The sequence below is a fragment of the Ochotona princeps genome, chromosome 2, assembly GCF_030435755.1.
Source record: "Ochotona princeps isolate mOchPri1 chromosome 2, mOchPri1.hap1, whole genome shotgun sequence".
In the NCBI taxonomy this organism is placed as follows: Eukaryota; Metazoa; Chordata; class Mammalia; order Lagomorpha; family Ochotonidae; genus Ochotona; species Ochotona princeps.
Window position 1 is genome coordinate 53,457,828 of NC_080833.1, and position 20,012 is coordinate 53,477,839.

The 20,012-nt window shown below is 45.1% G+C and overlaps 1 protein-coding gene across 1 annotated transcript in view; it reads right to left on the reverse strand.

The window, feature by feature from the left end:
• Positions 1–20,012, reverse strand: part of JAK1 (Janus kinase 1) — a 155,829-nt gene that overhangs the window by 29,978 nt on the left and 105,839 nt on the right. The window contains exons 3-7 of the mRNA XM_058657563.1: positions 19,131–19,213; positions 17,237–17,435; positions 8,555–8,678; positions 3,306–3,459; positions 602–765 (exon numbers count right to left, since the gene is read on the reverse strand). Coding sequence (XP_058513546.1) covers positions 602–765; positions 3,306–3,459; positions 8,555–8,678; positions 17,237–17,435; positions 19,131–19,136 — 647 coding nt within the window. The 5' untranslated portion in view covers positions 19,137–19,213. The remainder of the gene's footprint in view (positions 1–601; positions 766–3,305; positions 3,460–8,554; positions 8,679–17,236; positions 17,436–19,130; positions 19,214–20,012) is intronic.

Sequence of the window (20,012 nt, forward strand, 5' to 3'; positions counted from 1 at the left end):
GCAGCACACGATGGTCCATAATACTTGGGGGCTGCTGGACCTCCTCCATGAGAGACTCAGATGAAGCTCCTGACTTCTAGCTTTGGCAGTGCCCAAACCTGGCTGCTACAGTCATGTGAGGTGTGAACTAGTGCATGGAGGATTTCTCTCTCTCTCTCTCTGCCTTTCAAATAAATAGATCTTGAAAACTACAGAGAAAGATAAAAATGGATCATCCTTCACATCAGGATGATCCTTGGGAATCTAGGCTGGGAACTGGAGAGCTATGTTGGGAAGGATTTTGAAGACAGGTGCAGAATCAAAGCAAAAGCCACAGCGCTAGAGAAAAGGGTAAGAAGGGAAGTAAAAGGCACGTGACTTACTAATTGGATATCCTCTTCCAGGGATTTCACTCTACTGCAAAATTTTTAGCAAAAGCCAACATTCAAAATCACAACACAATTATAATTATGCTACCTTTTACAAAAGGTCTAAACAAGATTCCTGTTTTGCAGAGAGCAGGGATCAAGCCAATGCCAGCAGCAGTTAAATGGAGATGTCTGAAAACATGAAGGGTGATAAAAGCCCCATGATCAGTTCCTTGGCCAGCAGGGGTGTTTACCTGATTTCCCTGGGGAGCTCAGGCAACTGAAGCTTCTTCATCATGGCATAGTGTGAGATAGCCAGGACGGCCATCCCTAGGCACTCATTTTCAATGTCATGTCCATCCTGTTCTGTCTTGGCGTCTCGAATAGGAGCCAGGCATTTGACCAAATCATACTGTCCCTTTAGAGCAAAGGTGAGAAAAAACTGAACCACCAATTAAGTTTCAAAAGCCCACCCATGCTTTTTATCTAGAGAAGTTAGTTACCCACACAGGAAATATTAGTCAGAGAAGCAGCACAGCAATGAGATTCAAAAGATTTGTAGTTTCTCTAGCATTGAAGGGACTCAGCAATGTTCTCAATAGGATAATTCATTTGTTCAACAAATGCTGAGTTTTATGATACATGCCAGTGAACAACACAAATACACGAAGCCCCTGCATGGGGCATGTTGGATAAATGACAGTGAAAAACTATGACTAGGCCTGCCCCACGCCAGAGCACAGGAAGGTAATGTTGGGCTGGGCTGGGGTGGGCTGCAATTATTATTCATCAGTTCCTGTACTGCAATGGCCGAGTCTTTGGCTATCAAGTTGACAGGGCATCACCTTGTCAAAGGAGGAATTCACATTCTATGGCATATCACCACCACATCTGAGACGTTTCATAGCTGCTGCTCAAGTTTCCAGTAGTGGAAAGTTGCACTGATGTCTCCCTTCACCAATGGGGGTACAGAGCATTCCAGCAGTGATGGTGTCTTTAAAAGACAAATATAAAGCAAGACTCAACAGGGACGAGCCCATCCCACACCAGGGTGCCAGAGTTTGTGTCCTGGCTCCACTCCCAAATTCTAGCTTCCTGCTAATATTCATCCCTGGAGGCAGCAGGCGATGGCTCAGGTGGCTGGGTCCCTACGACCCATATGGGAGACCTGGATTGAGTTCTCAGTTCCCAGGTGCTTGGGGAGCTCTCTCTCCCTCTGTCTTTCTCTCTCTCTCTCTGCCTCAAAATAACAATTTTTTTAAAAATTAAAAAAAAATTCACAAAGAAGCAGTGCCCATCATATGCTTCATACAGAGTATTGATGATAATGTCAACATTGCTTCCCATTCACTGAACTTTAACCTCAGGGCTTGTCACTGTGGTTGATTCTTTTTATTTATTATTTAATTTTGTCCTAATAATAGTCCTGTGTGGTTTTATAAAGACCACCTCTAGCAAAGGAGGAATCTAAGGCACTAAAAAGTTAAAATACTCCCATTCACTTGTTTGTTCACTTGCAATTAAAAAAAAAAAAAAAAAAGAATCATAGGCCAGATGTTCTTCTAGGTGCCAAGGATATATGAAGGATGAACAATAAATGAGCAGAAATGTGACAAATAAAAAAAAAGCTTAGGACAGGCCTAGCAGTTAAGATACCCACGTCCAGTATCAGACAGGTTAGATTTGCTACCTGCTTCCAGTTTCCTGCAGGTCAGGACAGTGGGAGACACAGATGATGACTCAAGTAACTGGTTCCTGTGACTCACATGGGAGACCTGGGTTGGGTGCCAGGCTCCCAGCTTTCTCTCAGCCCAACCTTTGCCACTGTGGACACTTGGGAAGTGAACCAGTGAAATAGAGATCTATCTGTTTCTGAAATAAATAATTTAAAATAGGGCTCGGTATGCAGAGTTAATCTGTTGCCTATGACACACGCAACCCACATGAGGATAGTTCAAATCCTAGCTGTTCAACTTCTGATCCAGCTCCCTGCTAATAAATATACCTGGGAAGGCAGTGGAAGATGGCCCAAGTACTTGGGTGCAGCCACCCATGTGGGAGATCTGCACGGAATTCTGAACTTATGGCTTCATCCTGGCCCAGCCCCAAATGTCATGGCTTTCCAGGGAATGAATCAACAGACCTCTTATTTCACACTTGAACTTAGCCAAAAGGCCGAGAAGCAATCAGATCTCTTACTTAATGTGCTCTTCTCGCTACAGCTCTTTCAAATAAATAAATGTCTTAAATGTCACGATGGTTTATATAAAATAATATGAACAGTAAGACAATTGCAAAAATGACAATTATATGACAACAGTTTGCATGTTAAAATCTGGAAGCATAGGGTACAGTGCAATATTCTAGTGGCTAGATGCTCACCTTGTATGAGCCAGGATCCCATAAGGGCACCAACTTATGTCCTGGCTGCTCTACTTCCCATCCAGCTCCCTGCTTGTGGAAAGCAGTAGAGGATGGCTCAAAGCACTGGGACCCTGCACCAGCATGGAGACCCAGAAGAAGCTCCTTGCTCCAGGTTCTAACTTCCCTTCTAGCTTTTCTAGCCTCTACACTTCCTAGGTCAGTCCCAGTGTGACTCGGGAGCCACCTTCTGTCCTCACAAACATTGGCAACTGTCAAGTAGTGCCTTCGTCAATGTTGCTGAACTACTCTTTCCCTCCAGCACAGCTTCCCTCTGCCACAAGACACTGCAAAGGAAAGGGACAGTGCTAAGAAGTCAGGGGGAGAATGGAACAGTGAGGAAGTGAGGCCTGGAACACCCGTGAGTGGGTGAGCCCCTCCCTCTTCAAGGGGCACATCCAGGTATGGCAACAAGTCTCACAGCATCCTTGCATGACCAAGTTCCGTGCCTGAAGGAATCTGAGCACTGAATGGCCTCCCCCACCACATCCCTACATACACACAAACTCTGAGTTCGACTGGGCCCACATTTCCTACCTGAGCAAACAGATATTCCAGAGAGCTGGCATCAAGGAGAGGGGTTGCATCTGGAACCTTCTTTTTCTCATAGCCATTTTTCTGCTTCTTCGGAGAATGTCGCCACACAGACTGTTCACTGTCATTGGTTCCATGCCAGTTGGTGAAATAGAATCTGGAAGGAAGAGAAATGGATGCCAACTGCCAACTGTGAACCTAGCAGGTTGGTTTGACCCAGAGTGGCCAGTGGGGTAGGCTGAATTGCTCTGAGGGGCAAATAGATGAACCCTGAACCCTGCAACACCACACTGTTGAAGGCATTTTTGTGAGGACAGACCTCCAAGCATCTCCTCTCCAACTCAGAGAGATAAAGTGACACCCTAAAGACCACAGAGATGAGCTCCTCTGACTGGCCACTGTGTCTTCCTCAACAGGAGAACAACTGCTGACTTCAAGACACTGGCCCTTCACCAACAGCTGCCTGCTGAAGCCTCTATGCCCTGGCTACAACCTCTTACAGCTGCATTTAACATCCCTGACAGCTGATTCATCACACAGCCAAGACAGACAGCTCACATGTCAGGATTTCCCATTTCTCAGACTACTGTTGCTACACTGAAGGGATTTTAAAAAGGAAGCTATCTAGATGGAACCACCTATTTCCTAACCAGCACCAGACAAAGTGTCCTGAATCAGAATACAACTTATATACAACTATCTGATCATGACTGCACCTCTACAAGGCAGGCTTCAATTGCTTCCATTTTACAGAGAGGAAAATCAAGATTTCAAGATTTCAAGGTGACCTAAGACTGCAAGTCTGTTCTGTTTACTACTTTCCTCTTCTGTCAGTGGCAGCAAGTTCTGGAATTGTATGAAAGGGACTGAACAAAGCTGGCCACGCCAACCCTAGGCAACAGACTCAACTGTTACCTGATCTCTCCCCTTGACATGCTCATGAGCAAATGTAATAACAACCACATCATGCAGAAGCAACAAATTAAAATGCCTCCCTCCCCTCCCCCAGCCAAGAAGAACTGCCATTAGACCAAGGCACCTGTTGCTGAGACATACTTGCAAAGTCTATAGGGCTTGTTGGGTCCCGAAGGCTGAGGTTATCAGGCAAGGTTCCCTCTTGAGTGGCCTGCCTGCAGCAGTAATCAGCGATGCCCAATAATATACAACGTGACAACTGGGCACCTGTCACAAACAGGACTACAAACTGACTTGCCTGGGACCCATATACTGCCTCCTTCCATAAAACAAAAGTATTAAAAGTTATATTTCACAACTGTTTGTGTACAAAAGTGAGTACAGTCCATCCTGGATTATGTAGTTAATTACTTCTATCATCTTTCCTGATTTTAAATAAAATTAAAACATTCTATAGGCTCCTAATAACTTCCTGGGCCCTAGGCCCTGTACCTAATGGGTAAGTCAGAGGTACATAATCTTTATGTCTGCCAAGGGCCATTTAAGCAAAATCATTCACAGGTCTTCAAAATTAGCCTCCTTGGGTCTGGCATGATAGCGTAGTGGTTAAAGTCGTCGCCTTGAATGCGCTGATTCTAATCCTGGTGGCCCTGCTGCACATCCAGCTCCCTGCCTGTGTCCTGGGAAAGCAGTCAAGGATGGCCCAAAGCTGTGGAACCCTGCACCCATGTGGGAGACTCGGAAAAAACTCCTGGTTCCTGGCATTGAATTGGCTCAGCTCCAGCCATTGTGGCCGCTTGGGAGTGCATCATCGGACGGAAGATCTTCCTCTCTGTCTCTCTTCCTCTCTTTATATCTGCTTTCCCAATAAAAATAAATAAATCTTAAAAAAAGCTTAGCTTCCTTGGGTTCTCAGCATGGCTGCTCCACTTTCCATTCAGCTGCCTACTGATGGCCTGGCAAAGCAGCACATGATGGCCAAAGTATCTGGGCCCCTGCATCCACGTGGGAGAGCCAGAAGAAGCTACTGACTCCAGACTGGCCCAGCTATGGCCACTGCAGCCATCTGGGAAGTAAATCAGCAGATGGAAGTTCTTTCTCTTGTTAACTCTACCTTTCAAATAAAATAAACCTTTCAAAAAATTAACCTGCCTGAGATTTACTGAGTTTTGAATCCCACCTGTGGTTGATTTGGCAGGGCCAAATCAAAGGGTTTCATGGATCTTATAAGGCTCATGGACTAAACGCTTCCCACCCCAAGGATAAGTATATTATCCCATCTGAGGGATAAGATATAACAAAGTATCCAGGGTCCAGTGTTGTGGTATAGCAGGTAAGGTCACTGCCAGCAGTGCCAGCATCCCATATAGGCTCCAATTTGACCCTGGCTGCTCCACTTCCCATCTAGCTCTTTGCTATATGAACCTGGGAAAGCAGCGGAAGACAGCCTGAGTGCTTGGGCCCGTGATCCACATGGGAGACCTGGACGAAACCCCTGGATTCTGGCTTCAGCAGAGGACAGCCAAAACTGTAGTGATCATTTGATGATTGAGTCAGGGGATGGAAGATCCATCACTCCCTTTCTCATGTTCTCTGTACTAAGGAATGCCAAAGCGGAAACAAAGAAAGGTAGCAGTGAGGACAGAATGGGTCAGAGAAGGGAAGCATATACCCAAGTAACTAAATGCCAGGCTACAGAGCCTGAACCACATGCAGCAGGCAGAGGGAAAACAAGGGTTAAGCTATTATAGCGCAAGATGCCAGCACCTGCATGGAGGCCTCCTGGAGGGCTGAAACAGGAGAAGCCAGGACACAAGCAGATGCATATGGAAAAAAGAAATAACAATAAAGCAAAGATCACAGCTGTCTTTCTCACCACTGAATTTCTGGCACGTAACAGGTGCTTAATACATGCTTGACAGTTAAACAACAAATGAGCAAACTCAAGGAGGAACAATCCACATGGGGAGAAAAAAGGATGAATAAATAAGTTGCTTTAAAAGTAAAAACAAATGAGCACTGTAACTTTCCATCATTCTGTACAGCCCACCTTCCTGGTAACTTAGGACAGTGACTCACTTACACACATTCACCCTCCCAAAAGGTCCACGTAACTACAGAACCCACTGCCGCACACACAAAGCTGGTGGCCTGCTCCCTGCCCTCCATGTGTGTGAGAGGGGATCCGACACTAGTAGACCCAATCTTGCATTTGCAGATATTCTACAGAACAAATTCTACTTCAGTTTCTATCGAATGTGTAATGGACTGTGAATTTTACTTGGATTAAAAAAACAAACAAGAAATTTTTCCTTGAAAGAGAAAAAGAATAGACATAGTATGAAACAATCACTATCTGTAAACAGAAATCACTATTTATAAACAGAAAACCATAATTAAAGTATATGTCCAAAAATAGGGCTGGGATTCCACTGAAATAATCACATTTATGGTGAATTATGAGGTTTCAAAATTTTTGTAGCTTTTTTGTAATGCAAATGTTTTCACTTATGGTGGTATCTTTTTTCCAACTTCAAAGAAACTGTGGTAACCAAGCAATATCCTGTTGAAGTTCAATATCAGGTACAAAGTCAAGGTGACAAAAGTGAGGCAGCTATATACTTCCTGACAGCTACCATAAAGAGGGAGCAGGCAAAGTCAGCTTCTCACCATGAGGCATCCATATGACCAAAAAGAATACCTCTTAGAGGGTGATGGTGCCGGCAAGACATTAGATACATAAATTGAAGTAACTCCTTTCCCTTCAGGGTGAAGGCACACCCGCTTTCCCAGTGAAAAAGTGGGAGGGTTGAATCAGGAAAGCTCAGTCCTCTTCCAAAACCAAGGAGAAAACAAACAGAACCCAATGACATGCCACACTCCCAGACGTGGACTCTAAGTGCACATTTTGCTGAGTACACAGCAATTCCTGAGGCCACAGAAAACAAGACAACATCAAACAGAGCCAAACAGAGTCAGAGGGCTCAGCTGTGAGGTAAGTACAGAAACAAGAGGTAGGTTGGTTCCAGGAAGACCATACTAATCAGACCTGGATTCAATAACTAGAAAAACATCTCAAGGGTCCACAACATAGTCAATGAAGTTGCCACCTGGGATACTGGCATCCCATATGGGCACCAGTTCTTGTCTTGGCTGCTCCACTTCCCATCCAACTCCCCACTAATAGCCTGGGGAAGGCAGCAGAAATGGCTCAGGTGCTTGGCCCCCTGTCACCCACATGGGAGACTTGGAAGAAGCTCCTGGATCCTGGCTTTGGCTTGGCCAAGCCCCAACCGTTACAGCCAACTGGGGAATGCAGCAGATAAAGAGCTCGGTGTCTCTCCTCTTTCTGTAGCTCTTTCAAATCAATAAATGAATCTTTTTGGAGGAGAGGGGAGGGGAGGGAGCACAGGGAAGGGAGGGAATCTTTTCCAAAAGTGATTAATCTTATTGTAGGTTTTGGTATCAAATACATACTGCTTTGGTGGTTAATACAACGATTCTAGTTACCAAACACACACACAAACTCAAGAGATTGCAGCTGCTGTTCAAATATTAACTGTCTATGTAACCTGGGAAGACACTAAGCTCCTTAGCAAAGTGTCAAGAGTCACCTGAAGAGAGATTACAACCCCAAAACCAAACACCTTCACAGAGTGGATCAAAACAACTACCCTGGAGAGCAAAAACCTACCCAGAGTTTCTAGAAGCCACGATACGCAGGGTCTCTCAAGCTTTTTAACTGCAAAATGACCTAATACCTGTGTACGTATTACATATCTCAAAAGCTTTAAAACCAATATACCTATATACATACACACATATGCTGATTCTCTCGGTTCTCAAAAAGAACAAAAAATCTGGTCACTAAATTAAACTCATGCCCAAGGATTCACTGTTTGAAAACGCATACTGCAGGTGCCTGACTGTATTCAAAATATCCTGCGGTCCTAAAGATTTTTTTCAAAACGTGGCAGAAGAGGGTGATGAAACTCATCTTGAGCTGCCTTCCAAATACAGGAGAAGTCCTCATTCATACAAAGCAAACACAACAGTCACAAATTACAAAAATGACTACAATACCTCCCAGTAGGTGACTCAGGGCCCAAGGCTAATGGCTGTCCTGCACTGCACAAGGAGGCCAGACAGGCAGAAATCTTTTTTATTATTATTATTTTTATTTTAGATCTTGAATTTTATGGTACAATTCTGTATAGTCTGGGATTCCGCTCCTCCCAATTCCTACCTACCAATGGATTTTCCCATATTGTCACAATAGTACATTCCTTCATAAGGAGTTACAATTCTGTCAGTCTGCTACTTAAGGGTGCCCATACCTCATCCGGTAGTGCAGCCGAAGGGATGTCTTGTCATCAACAGTGATGGTACGATTCGGAGCATACCACAGCTTGGCGCTCTCATCAAACAAGGCAAAGAGGTTGTGACATAGAGGAGAGATACCTAGGGAGAGGGAACGAACACATTAAGAAATCTAAGGGACACACACTTGGTCACAGACTTTCAAAGCCTGACACATGAAAAGATAAGGAATTCTCTCAAGTAGACAGAATCTAGGAAACTAGTATTCTTTAAGGGTCATTATAATTTCCCACCATATTCAGTCAGGCAGTTCCAATCATAATAATCAAGAACCACTGGGCCTGGTTTTGAGTCCTGGCTATTATACTTCCCATCTAGCTACCTGATAACATGCCTGGGAAAGCAGTAGAGGAAGGCCCAAGTGTTCGTGCCAGTGGGAGACCCACTAGACGCTACTGGGTTTGAACTGGTTCACATGTAGCTACTGCGGCCCTTTGGAGAATGAACCAGCAGATGCAAGATCTCTCTCTTTCTGGGGCTTGGCAGCGTGGCCTAGCAGCTAAAGTCCTCGCCTTGAACGCCCCGGGATCCCATATGGACAGGTGCCGGTTCTAATTCTGGCAGCTCCACTTCACATTCAGCTCCCTGCTTGTGGCCTGGGAAAGCAGTTGAGGAAGGCCCAAAGCTTTGGGACCCTGTACCCATGTGGAAGACCCGGAAGAGGTTCCAGGTTTCCAGCTTCAGATCGACGCAGCACTGGCTGTTGTGCTCACTTGTGAAGTGAATCATTGGACGGAGTATCTTCCTCTCTGTCTCTCCTCTCTGTATATCTGACTTTGTAATAAAAATAAATAAATCTTTTAAAAAAGGATCTCTCTCTCTTATCAAGCTCTCCATCACTCTCTGTAACTCTGCCTTTCAAATAAATAAAACAAATCTTAAAAAGAAAAAGAAGGAGTCTAGGCCTTGGGGTTGGGGGCGGCTTGCAGCTCCACGCAGTGCGGCAGCTGTGGGGGGTGCCCCTGCTGGGCCGGATCCAAGGCTGGGGACTCAGGCCAAAGCCACTGCCAAAAGGCAGTGACTGAGTCCCTGGTTTTCTCCAGACAAAAGAGAAATCTTCCCTCAGGGTGAGTATACCATGAGGGAGCCTTGGGAACTGGATTAAAGTCCTTGCTCCACCCTGCCGCCAAAACCTTGCAGCAGAACGAGTCTGGGAAGGGTCCAGGCCTTGGGGTTGGGGGCGGTTTGCAGCTGCCTGCAGTGTGGCAGCTGTTGGGGGAGTGTCCCTGCAGGGCCCGATCTAAGGCTGCGGACTCAGGCCAAAGCCACTGCCGAAAGGCAGTGACTGAGTCCCTGGCTTTGGGCTGCCAATGTACCAAATGGGCATGAGGCTCTGCCTGCTGGCAGCCCAACGGCAAGCTCTGGGGGTTTTAGGATATAAAATTGCTGCTTAGGGACATCCCTGAATAAGGCCAGGTTTAGCGTAGGTGAGAGATGAATTCTGGGTGATTCCTAGTAGCAGGGTCATGAAACTTTTGTGCAAGCGTGGGGACTGAGACCTGATGGTTGAGAGGGGAGTGTCCATAAGATCTATTTGGGCCAGACTGATTCACCAGCCAATTTAGGAATCCTGAGATGGGCTGTTAGCATAGAGCATCACTGACTGCCACATGAAAGCTAAGCCTGGGGACCTGTCTGGCAGGGCTAGACACATTACTGGACTGAGCGGTGGAATAGTGGACTGGTCACATTTGGCAGGATCAAGACACTAACCAGCACGCAGGAGAACTTGGTCCAGGGGTAAAGTCTGTTAGGGAAGTGTGGGCACAACCCTGTGGAAATACAAGTCCTGCAGGTTAGCTTGCGAGCTGGGGTGGCGATGGGCTAAGCTAGGAATGACCAGAGCAAAAGCTGAGACAGGTGAGGGGCTACGCCAGCTGGCTCAGAGCAACCACTGGCATACCAGTAATCTAGGTTTGAGAATAGACTCGGTTGGGGAGCTGTGAGAATGTATACTTGCTGGGTTGGGATTCCCACGAAAGGGTGCCGGGGCTGGAGTGGGGCTGCATTCTGGTCTGAATATGGCTGCAATCTCCCTAGGCACAATTGTGGACTGGGGCTGGGCGCACCAAGCTGGGCCAGACACCTTGACCATCTGGAGCTCTGGAGAACCTGGGTAGATGTAGGACAGAACTGGCTCAGTCTCTGCCCCTACTGAGGCATGTGTGAGAGTGTCTGGGTATGGATAAGCCTTGGCTGGGATAAAACAGCCAACACCAAGGACCAGAATGGATTGAAGGCCAGCTATGAGGGCTGGCCCATGGAACCACCAGTACACCCAAGACCTGGCATAGGGAGAGCTTCCGATGGAGGAGCTTGGGAAACTCCTCTGTCAGAACACAGCCCCTATAGGTGAGTGCAAGAACCATGATATGGAGCAACCCAGATCAGGCCAGAGAAAGATAGCCACTGGCATACATTTGGCATAGGTGGGGGGCAGACCAGGCTGAACCAGTTCATATCATCTGCTGGTGAATCCGAGCACCAGCAGAGAGTGGGTCAGGCCAGGTTCGGTCGCAACACATACCAGTGCACATTAAGGAATGCCAAGGTGAAGTGAGCCGTAACAGATGCGGTTGCAGCGCCCAAACAGCACCTGTGAGAACCGGGGGGGAGGAGGCAAAGCCAGCAAGGGGATGTGGGATCCCCTGCTGGACACCTACTCCCACTGGAGAGCATGAGTTGTGATGGTGGCAGACCAGACCAGACAGGACTACAACACCTGTGGGCCTCATGCGAGCTAGATCAGGGAAAAGCCAGGTTGGGCTGACTGTTCTGACTGGTACAAGCAAAAATTAGAGTGGGTGAGGGTTGGTTGGGCTTTGCCGCAGCACCAGATGGCAGAGGCTGGCACTGGGGTCTAAATCTGTCAAGTTAAATGCCAGAACCACCTGGAGAGTGCACAATCCAGAAGTTGGCGTGGCCTGGTAGGAAACAGTGGGCACCTCCCTCATGGTAACCACCCTCACTGGACAGCACAAAAACCAGGACAGGGATGGGGGTGGCTAGACAGAAAGGCACCTGCCAGTATGTGTGTGGGCTAGTTAGTAGGTTGGTTGGGTTGAACTAGGCTTCAATGCCCATTGACATGTATGAGACCTAAATGGGATGTGGGACAGACTGAACAAGTCTGTGGTACATACTGGCAAGCATGGGAGTTGAGGTGGGGAGCAGGTCTGGTGGGGGTTATGGGGAGTCACCCCAACTAGGCTGCAGCTCCCACCGGTTTGCGTGAGGACCAAGTACGAAGTGGGTAGGATCAAGCTGGACTGCAACACCCATTGGTTCAAGTGGAAGACAGCGCTGGAAACAGAACTGACCCAGCAATTGCAACAACCAGCATGTGCACAAGTTGATTGGGGTGACGGATGGTGCCGGACCCTGTACTGGCAAATTCACACAAGAATCAGGTTTGGGATCATCTCAGATGAAGTTTCTTTGGAGATCCCTCCAACTGAACTGCTGATCTCAGAACCCCAAGCATGAAGAGACTATGTCAGCCAGTGGATTCTCAATACGTTTCATCGTGATTGGAACGGCGAGATTGGCAGCAATTCAGACCTGTTGAACTATCAAAACTGCTTGAGCAGAACCCTTGGAACATGCCTCGCAACTAGGATCTGGGATGGGTGGGAGGCTGGGTGGGGCTTTTCCCTTTGTTTCTCCTATGACTCCAGATACAGGGAAAAAATATTAGTGTGGAAAAAAATATAATCAATTTACTTGGATGTAAAATAAAAAAACAAAGAAGAAAAGGAGGAGGAAGAGGAAGAACCACAGGATCAGTGTCATGGCATAACACACTAGGCTTCAACCTGTGTCATTAGCATCCCATATGAGTGCCATTTTGAATCCCACCACTTCCGATCCAGCTCCCCACTGATATGCCTGGAAAGGCAGGAATGGAGCTCCTGACTTCAGTCTGGCCTAGACCCAGCGAGTGTAACTTGGAGAGTGAAGCAGTGCATTGAAGCTCTTTACAACTCTGCCTTTCAAACAAATAAATACACATATTTTAAGGAAGGAGGAAAAGAGAGAGCGCAACAGAACAAAGAACCATGGCTCCCAAGGAATATACCCTACAGTTTCTGGAAAATTGGATTAAAATCTTTTAAAATTCAAAGTCTGATGACAGTTTTCATTACAGGCACCTATAATACAGTCTTACTTTTTACTTTCTAAAAAGTAGAAATCTGAGCGATTCACGTCTCCTACCTGGTAAGCACCTGGATATCACAACTGGAAATACTCCTACTGTTTGGGAAATCTTCAATCTATTTCCTACAGAAAATGTTGAAGCAATTGTAACATACTGTGATTCAACATGCAAAGAAGTTACTGGCAGTAGCGCACAAAATGTACTTAGAATAAGTAATAGCCAAAGTGATTCTTGTCACTAATTAAAATCTATCACCATTAAAAATAAGCATGTGTCTGTTTTAAAATTGTTTTACCCTTCTTCCCCATTTCTAACTTTCCCAAACTGCCTGGCTCAGTGAACTGCAAAAATGTGGCATCCTATGGGTTCCACCCAAGATAAGTCCAGGCAGCCCTCAGGCCTAATGGCCTGCAGATCAAAAACTACTAGTGGCACATCAGGCACCACTTTACAGTGTGGAAAAGCTTTAATACTGCAGGGACAACAGTGAACTGTGCATGTGTTGACCTGGGAGCTAACTCACTGAGCTCAGTGCATTGCACTGGTCCCACAGAAAAATAATACCGACGTTGACATCAAATGGGTCAAAATAAATCCGTATGGCCCTCAGACCTAATGGCCAACAGGTTCCAGCAAGATCAGCAGCACCTACAACCTAGCTATATATAGGACTCCTGGCATCTCCCTAATCCTGGGAACTGCTGGGACTGGAAGTGGGAGAAAGGTTTTACAGACAGCAGTGCAGCCTCAGCAAGGCAGCACAGAAGGTGGAGAGTGGTGAGCCAGGAGTTGGGGCTACAGAAGACCATAGTGGAAACCTACCGTAAGAACCCAGACCTGGAACTCACTGGAGGGAGTGGCACAAGTGACTAAACAAAGAGCCGTGTACCAACTACAATAAGTAAAATTGAACCGTAGACCTGTAGGTGACACAGCTTAGAAACCCGCCCCAGAAGAATCTGATAACCAGAAGTACAATGACCAAGAGCAAAAGAAGAGACAGAGGTACAGTGAGTATTACTGAAGACTCCCCTGCAAAGGAGCAAAACCCTTTGCCAACCTCAGCATTCACTGAGGAAGACATCACGAAAATGGGGGATACAGAATTCAAAACAGTTGTTATAAAACTTACCAACAATGAGAAGCACATAAAGCAGGCATTGAAGGAATTCAAGGAATATGTCACACTGGAAATTAATCAATGAAAGCTGATATATCAGAAATGAAGAATACAGTGGAGAAAATTAAAAGTACAGTGGAGAGTCTCCAAAATACAATGAAGGAGGCAGAAGAAAGAATCTCAGAATTGGAAGATATTTCCTTTCATCAGGGGAAAACAAACAAAAAGCTGGAAGCTGAGCTGGGTCAAGCTAAAAAAAGTTTTCAAGAATTGAAAGACACTATTAAAAGACCAAATATAAGAGTTACGGGAGTCCCAGAAGGTGCAAAAAGAGAAGCTGGGTTTAAAAATGTGTTTAATGAAATAATAAGGGAAAATGTCTCTAATCTAGAGAAAACATTGGGAAACAACATCCAGGAGGGACACAGAACTCCTAACAGGGTTGACCAAAAGCAATCTTCACCAAGACACATGATAATCAAGCTCTCTTCAATCCAACAGAAGGAAAAGACTCTTAAACGTGCTCATGAAAAAAATCAATTGACATGTAGAGGAATGGCAATTCCTCTCACAGGAGACCTCTCACTGGAAACTCTACAGGCCAGAGAGAATGGAGCGACATATTCTAAAAGCAAAAAATTCTAAAAGCAAAAAATTGTCAGCACAAATTAACGTACCCAGTAAAGCTTTCCTTTGTCTTTGAAAATGAATAAAATTCTTCCACAGTAAAGAAAAGTTACAAGAATATGCCTCTTGCAAATCTGCCCTACAAATATTACTTCAAGATGTTCTCTTGACAGAGAAGAGGAATAGCACCCACCAAAAACCAAGCAAGTGTTTTAAGTACTCTGTATGGTACTCCTAAGTATCTTTTATTGGGAGCCAACCAGCAAGAAGATACATATGTAACAAAGCCAGACCCAGTAGTCCTCTCTCTCTCCCTCCTCAGCAACGGCATCCTCCAGTAACAAGTACAAGAAAAAGAAATTATGAGGCCAGCTAGGCCTGAGTTCATGATTAAATTACTGTGGGTGCTGGTTTGAGTCTCAGCTGCTCCACTTCTGATCCAGCTCTCTGGGTCTGGGAAAGCAGCAGAGGATGCTTAAGTGATTGGGCCCGTCTACCCAAGTGGGAGACCTGAAGAAGCTCATGATTCCTGGCTCCTGTCTTCAGATTGGCCCAGCTCCAGCTACCACAACCATTTAGGGAGTGAACCAACAGGTGGAAGAACTCTGTTTCTCTGAAAATCTTTCAAATAAAAATAAAATAAATATGAAAAACAAAAAAAAAACAGAAGAAGTATCAAATAACACTAACGATACCAAGACTGACTAACGGCTGCTGTCAGGCATCTAGTTAAAACACTCAACACCCACTGTCTTTCGGTCCTCCAGATAACCAAATGAGGTGAATACCATCTGCTGTTTTACATTTGAAGAAACGGGGGGCCTCCTGAGATTTAGGCTGATTCATGGTTACTCAGCTAGTAAAATGCAGAGCTGAGAATCAAACCACACTGAGAGGGAAAAGCAACAAGAGCTAAAACTTGACTTCGAATGGGTAAAAACAGAAGAAAACGATACCATCACCAAAATATCACTGAAAGCTCTAAGAACCTGTGGTATTCAATAGTTACATATTTTTAAACTTAACAGAACTGCCCAACACTCCCCAGATACAAAAGAGATATCACTCACTTCCACAGAAAGGCATAGGTATTGATCCCCCAAGGCAAACAAGCATGAGGTCAGAGTTACAAGGGATCCAGTGGCTGTGCCTCTTGTTGACCACAGGTTCTGTCTGCTCCTCTCCTTCCCAGGCAGGTCCTCAGGGCCTCACTAACCACAGCCCAACGACTGCAAAGATGACCCTCGCCAACAAGCTGAGGGTGGCTCCTACCTGCCATGTTGATGGCAAGAAAACACACCAATCTCTGACATCCTCAAACCTCAATAGGCGGAGGGAAAACAAAAAAAAACAGAAAAAGCCAAAGCTTTTAGTAATACTTTAGATACTACTTTAGAGGCACTGATACGTATTTACATGTTCTGCTAAATACAAATACATTTAAAGCTGTCTTCTAAAGCTGTTCACTTGTTTAAACTTCTGTGCAGTCAAAATGACTTTAAATACTGTTATGTTCCCACTACCAGTTATTAGTGAGCTACAGTTTATAAACAGTCTGTAACGGACTACTGATGAGTTCCTTTATCTTATGGTTAGTTAATATGCTCTTCACCATTACTGTGGTTAATGAATGCACTCTTCCTTACAGCATGAACTTCTGCTTGTACTGAACTTTTGACACAGAAAAGGTTTTAGGGGACCAGCACTGTGATGTGGTGAGTAAAGCCACTCCTTGCAAGCCTGGCACCCTGGTTCTTGTCTTGGTTGCTTCATTCTGATCCAGCTCCCTGCCAGTGGCTCAAGGAAAGTAGAAGATGGTCAAAATGTTTGGGACCCTGTCATCCATGTGGGAGACCTGGATGAAACTCCAGGCTGCTAGCTTTGGCCTGGTCCAGCCCATCTGTTGTCGCCATTCGGGGAGTGAACCAATGGATGAAAGGTATTTCTGTCTCTTGCTGTCACTCTGCTTTTCAAATAAATAAACAATTTAAAATACTTATAAGAGACAGATATAAACCTGTGAGTATGAAGATACTGGAAGGGGAAATCCCTGAGCCTATGGAACTGTATCATGAAAAAAAAAATTTTTAAGTGTTTTTTGCTAGTTGTTTTGGTTTTCCCACCTTGTTAGGATAATGCGGTAACTTTAAGAAAAAACTTCACTTAAAAAATGTGTTGTTAATTTCGTCATCTTTTTCACAACCTGGCAACTTGACCAAGCCACAAAGCAACACTCAATGTCTTACTTCAAGTCAGCATAGCACTGGGGAGGGCAGGTGACTGTGGCAGAACTTCAGAGTGTGGAATTCTGACTAAGATATCAAGAGATGTTAGTTGCTGAATTCCTAACCTGTGCCACGGTCTTTACACACCATTTTACCTAATGCCAACAGTACACATGTGGAGATATAGAGAACTGAGCCCCCACAGAAGACAAATGTCACTCCCTGGGAGCCACCAGCTCATGAGAGAGAGAGAGAGAGAGAGAAAGCGAGCAGGAATATGCCACTTTGTACACTAAAACATTGAAAAGTGAAAAATCTAAGGATTTAAATTGCTGGCCACAGGTCACATGCAATTAAATAGCAAGGGCAGAAGCAGGGTAGAACCCTAACTTCCAGAGCCTCCAGCCCTTTCTGTTCAGCAGAGAGCTACATACGGAAAAGCTCCAAATAGGATCTCCTTGTGGGATTGAATGCCACCAACACCTCCCCGGCAGCTGCCAGTACTCACGGCATTCTTGTGCGGCCCTGATGCACACCTCCTCCGCAGTGTACTCCCCATTGCCCAGTCGGAGGGACTCCCTGTCCGACAGATAGAAGATAACTTCTACCCCGGGTTCAGGGGCCTCCAGATCCACCTCGGTCCGCCTGGAGCTCCTCATCTTAGCACAGAAAGCCATGGCATTGCAGTCCTCTTTTATATTTAGATACTGTAACAGAAGGAAGAGGAGACCATGTAGTCATTGTATGTGCTGCAGTTTCAAACAACAAGATAACACTGTGCAAGCAAGCACACAGAAACACCTGTTCCTGGGGAAGTACCTGTCCCCAGTCCTCTTGTGCCTGAAAAACCAGACATGTCAGAGCTTTCAAGAGGTGAAAACAAGGTGAGAAATTAATGAGCACTAGCTAATTAACGATAGCCAGAACACATGCCTAAAAATCATAGTTTTAGACACAATCTGAATTTCTTTTCCCACACATGCTGTAGGTGAAAAACACAGCCCAGTATGGAAACAATGATATTAACAGGTTTACTGTTAGTTACTAATATTACCTCTACTGGAATCATACTTTTTAAATAAACCAGTGGTACAAACCACAGTCTCACATGCCTACACTTTGCCGAACAGCAAGCTTAGTGCTATATGTTAAATGTCCTATCTAGCCTCATGTTCCCTCCGGGACAGTGCACACAAAATGACTACTGCCTATGGTCGGAAGTCACATGGAAGGGCAGTGAAAGTGAAGGGATGGATCCAACTCCCCATCACCCTTATACAGGCAGGCAGCAGAACAAGCATAGAAAGTTTTGCTCAGGGCAGTTCAGAACCCAGACAACAAGCCTGCAAGTTAAGCTGCCCCTGTGAGTACCCCTCTAAAGGGAGGGTGACTAGGACAAAGAGCCCAGTTCAGTAATGGAGCCTTTGGCAAAGCCAGAAAGGGGCAAGGAACAAGGGAAGGTTCTCTCTTCCCCTTGCTTCAACATCAATGGCCCTCTCTAGCTCCAGACTACTGCTTGGTAGGCCAACCTTTGCTTAATTGCAAAAGAAGTCTCGGTAACAGGCATCAACTCCTCCAATGGCTGCCTGCTAATCTTCACAAGGTTTCTCCAACTCTGTGACAGAGTCCTACACGACCTGGCCAGTAGTCTCATCTTATACCACCTCTGTTTCTAATCTTTCTAATGTTTTTAAAGGATGACATAAACTATGTGAGTTAACACTGAAAGATTAGTATCTTGTACTACAACAAAGAGAAAAACAGCAAAAATATGTGTATTATGGTCCTTCTGGTAAGGCACTTGAACAATATACAATAAATCATTAGTAGTACTTTACGTCCAGGAGACATGACAACAAAAATTTAGCTTTTATTTTAGGCTTCTTATACTTTTATACTGTTGAGATTTCTTCTTAATCAGCATATTTTCCATTGATATTCATCATTAATATTCATCACTGGGAATGAATAAGAAGCTGATTAAAAAATTTTTTTATTTTAAATTTTTTTTGATGATGTATACACGGTTGGAAAGGATGCACGCCCGTGTGGACCACTGATTAAAGTGGGAGGGGTTGAGGAAGAGAGAAAAGCGGAGCAGATCATTGTTTCTAATTTCTTCTTCTTCCTGTATCTGGGGGAAGGGGGACAGAAGGGGAGAGAGATGGGGACAGCCGCACCCAGCATCCCAACCACATTAGTAACGGGAGTGTGGGGGGCATGGCCACCCAATATCATCCCAGAGTCCGCAATATGAAGCATGCTCCATGGGTACTGCCTTTTTTTTTTTTTTAAGTAAAAGCATCAATACAGAAAACCCTATAGGTTTAAGATCATAATTTCATCATTCTTTTAAACTATTTTTCCTTTTTTTTTTTTTAAATATGGGGAAAGCTACATACCTGCATTTATCCGGCTGGCCAATGTCTCCCAAACAGCAGACTGAATGTTCTTCTCTATTTTGCAAACCACATTTAGAGCTGAGCTAAAGACAAAAATAAAGAAACAAACAAACAAATCAGCTGCAGGGCTAATTGTATCCAAAAATAAGGACACTTTCATTAGGGAAGCAGCCAAACTGAAAGTGGCAGAAAAAAGCAAGCATTTGGGAGGAAGAAAGCAAGCAAAGTCTGCTGAGAACCCACAAGGGAACACAGCCCTCCCAGGCAGCAGACATCTGAGAAGGTCTGATCTCCACTCTGCTGGGCCTGAGGAAGTGGAGACTGCCGTGCACCTCTAACCTCTCCCTTGCTGCTGTGAGCTTGAGCTCAGGACACCCACGGGTGGCTCTTCCACTGGCAATGCACTTTTCCTTTAGAATTACCCCCTCCTCAACCCAGGCCGAGACACAGGTCTACTTTTTTTTTTTTTTACAAAAAAAGCAATTTTCCTAATATCTCTCACAGTCACCCCCCCTCTTTTTTTTAAATTACATTGCATTATGTGACAGTTTCATAGGCTCTGGGATTCCCCCAACCCCTACCCATGCCCTTCCCCCATGGTGGATTCTTCCACCTTATTGCAGTATTACAGTTCAAATTCAATCAAGATTCTTTCTTTGCAAACATATACCAAGCATAGAATCCAGCATCTTATTGTCCAGATAAATTGAACAGTTTCTTGGGGAGACCATCTCTGGTCTGAAGGTAGAGCTGGCAGAATATCATCCCAATCAATTAAGAGTTCCAACATAACATCAACAACAATTTACAACATTATGGAATTGACATGGTTTTGAGTAACCAATATGTTAAAAAAAAATGCAAGTTCTTAACCACATCCTG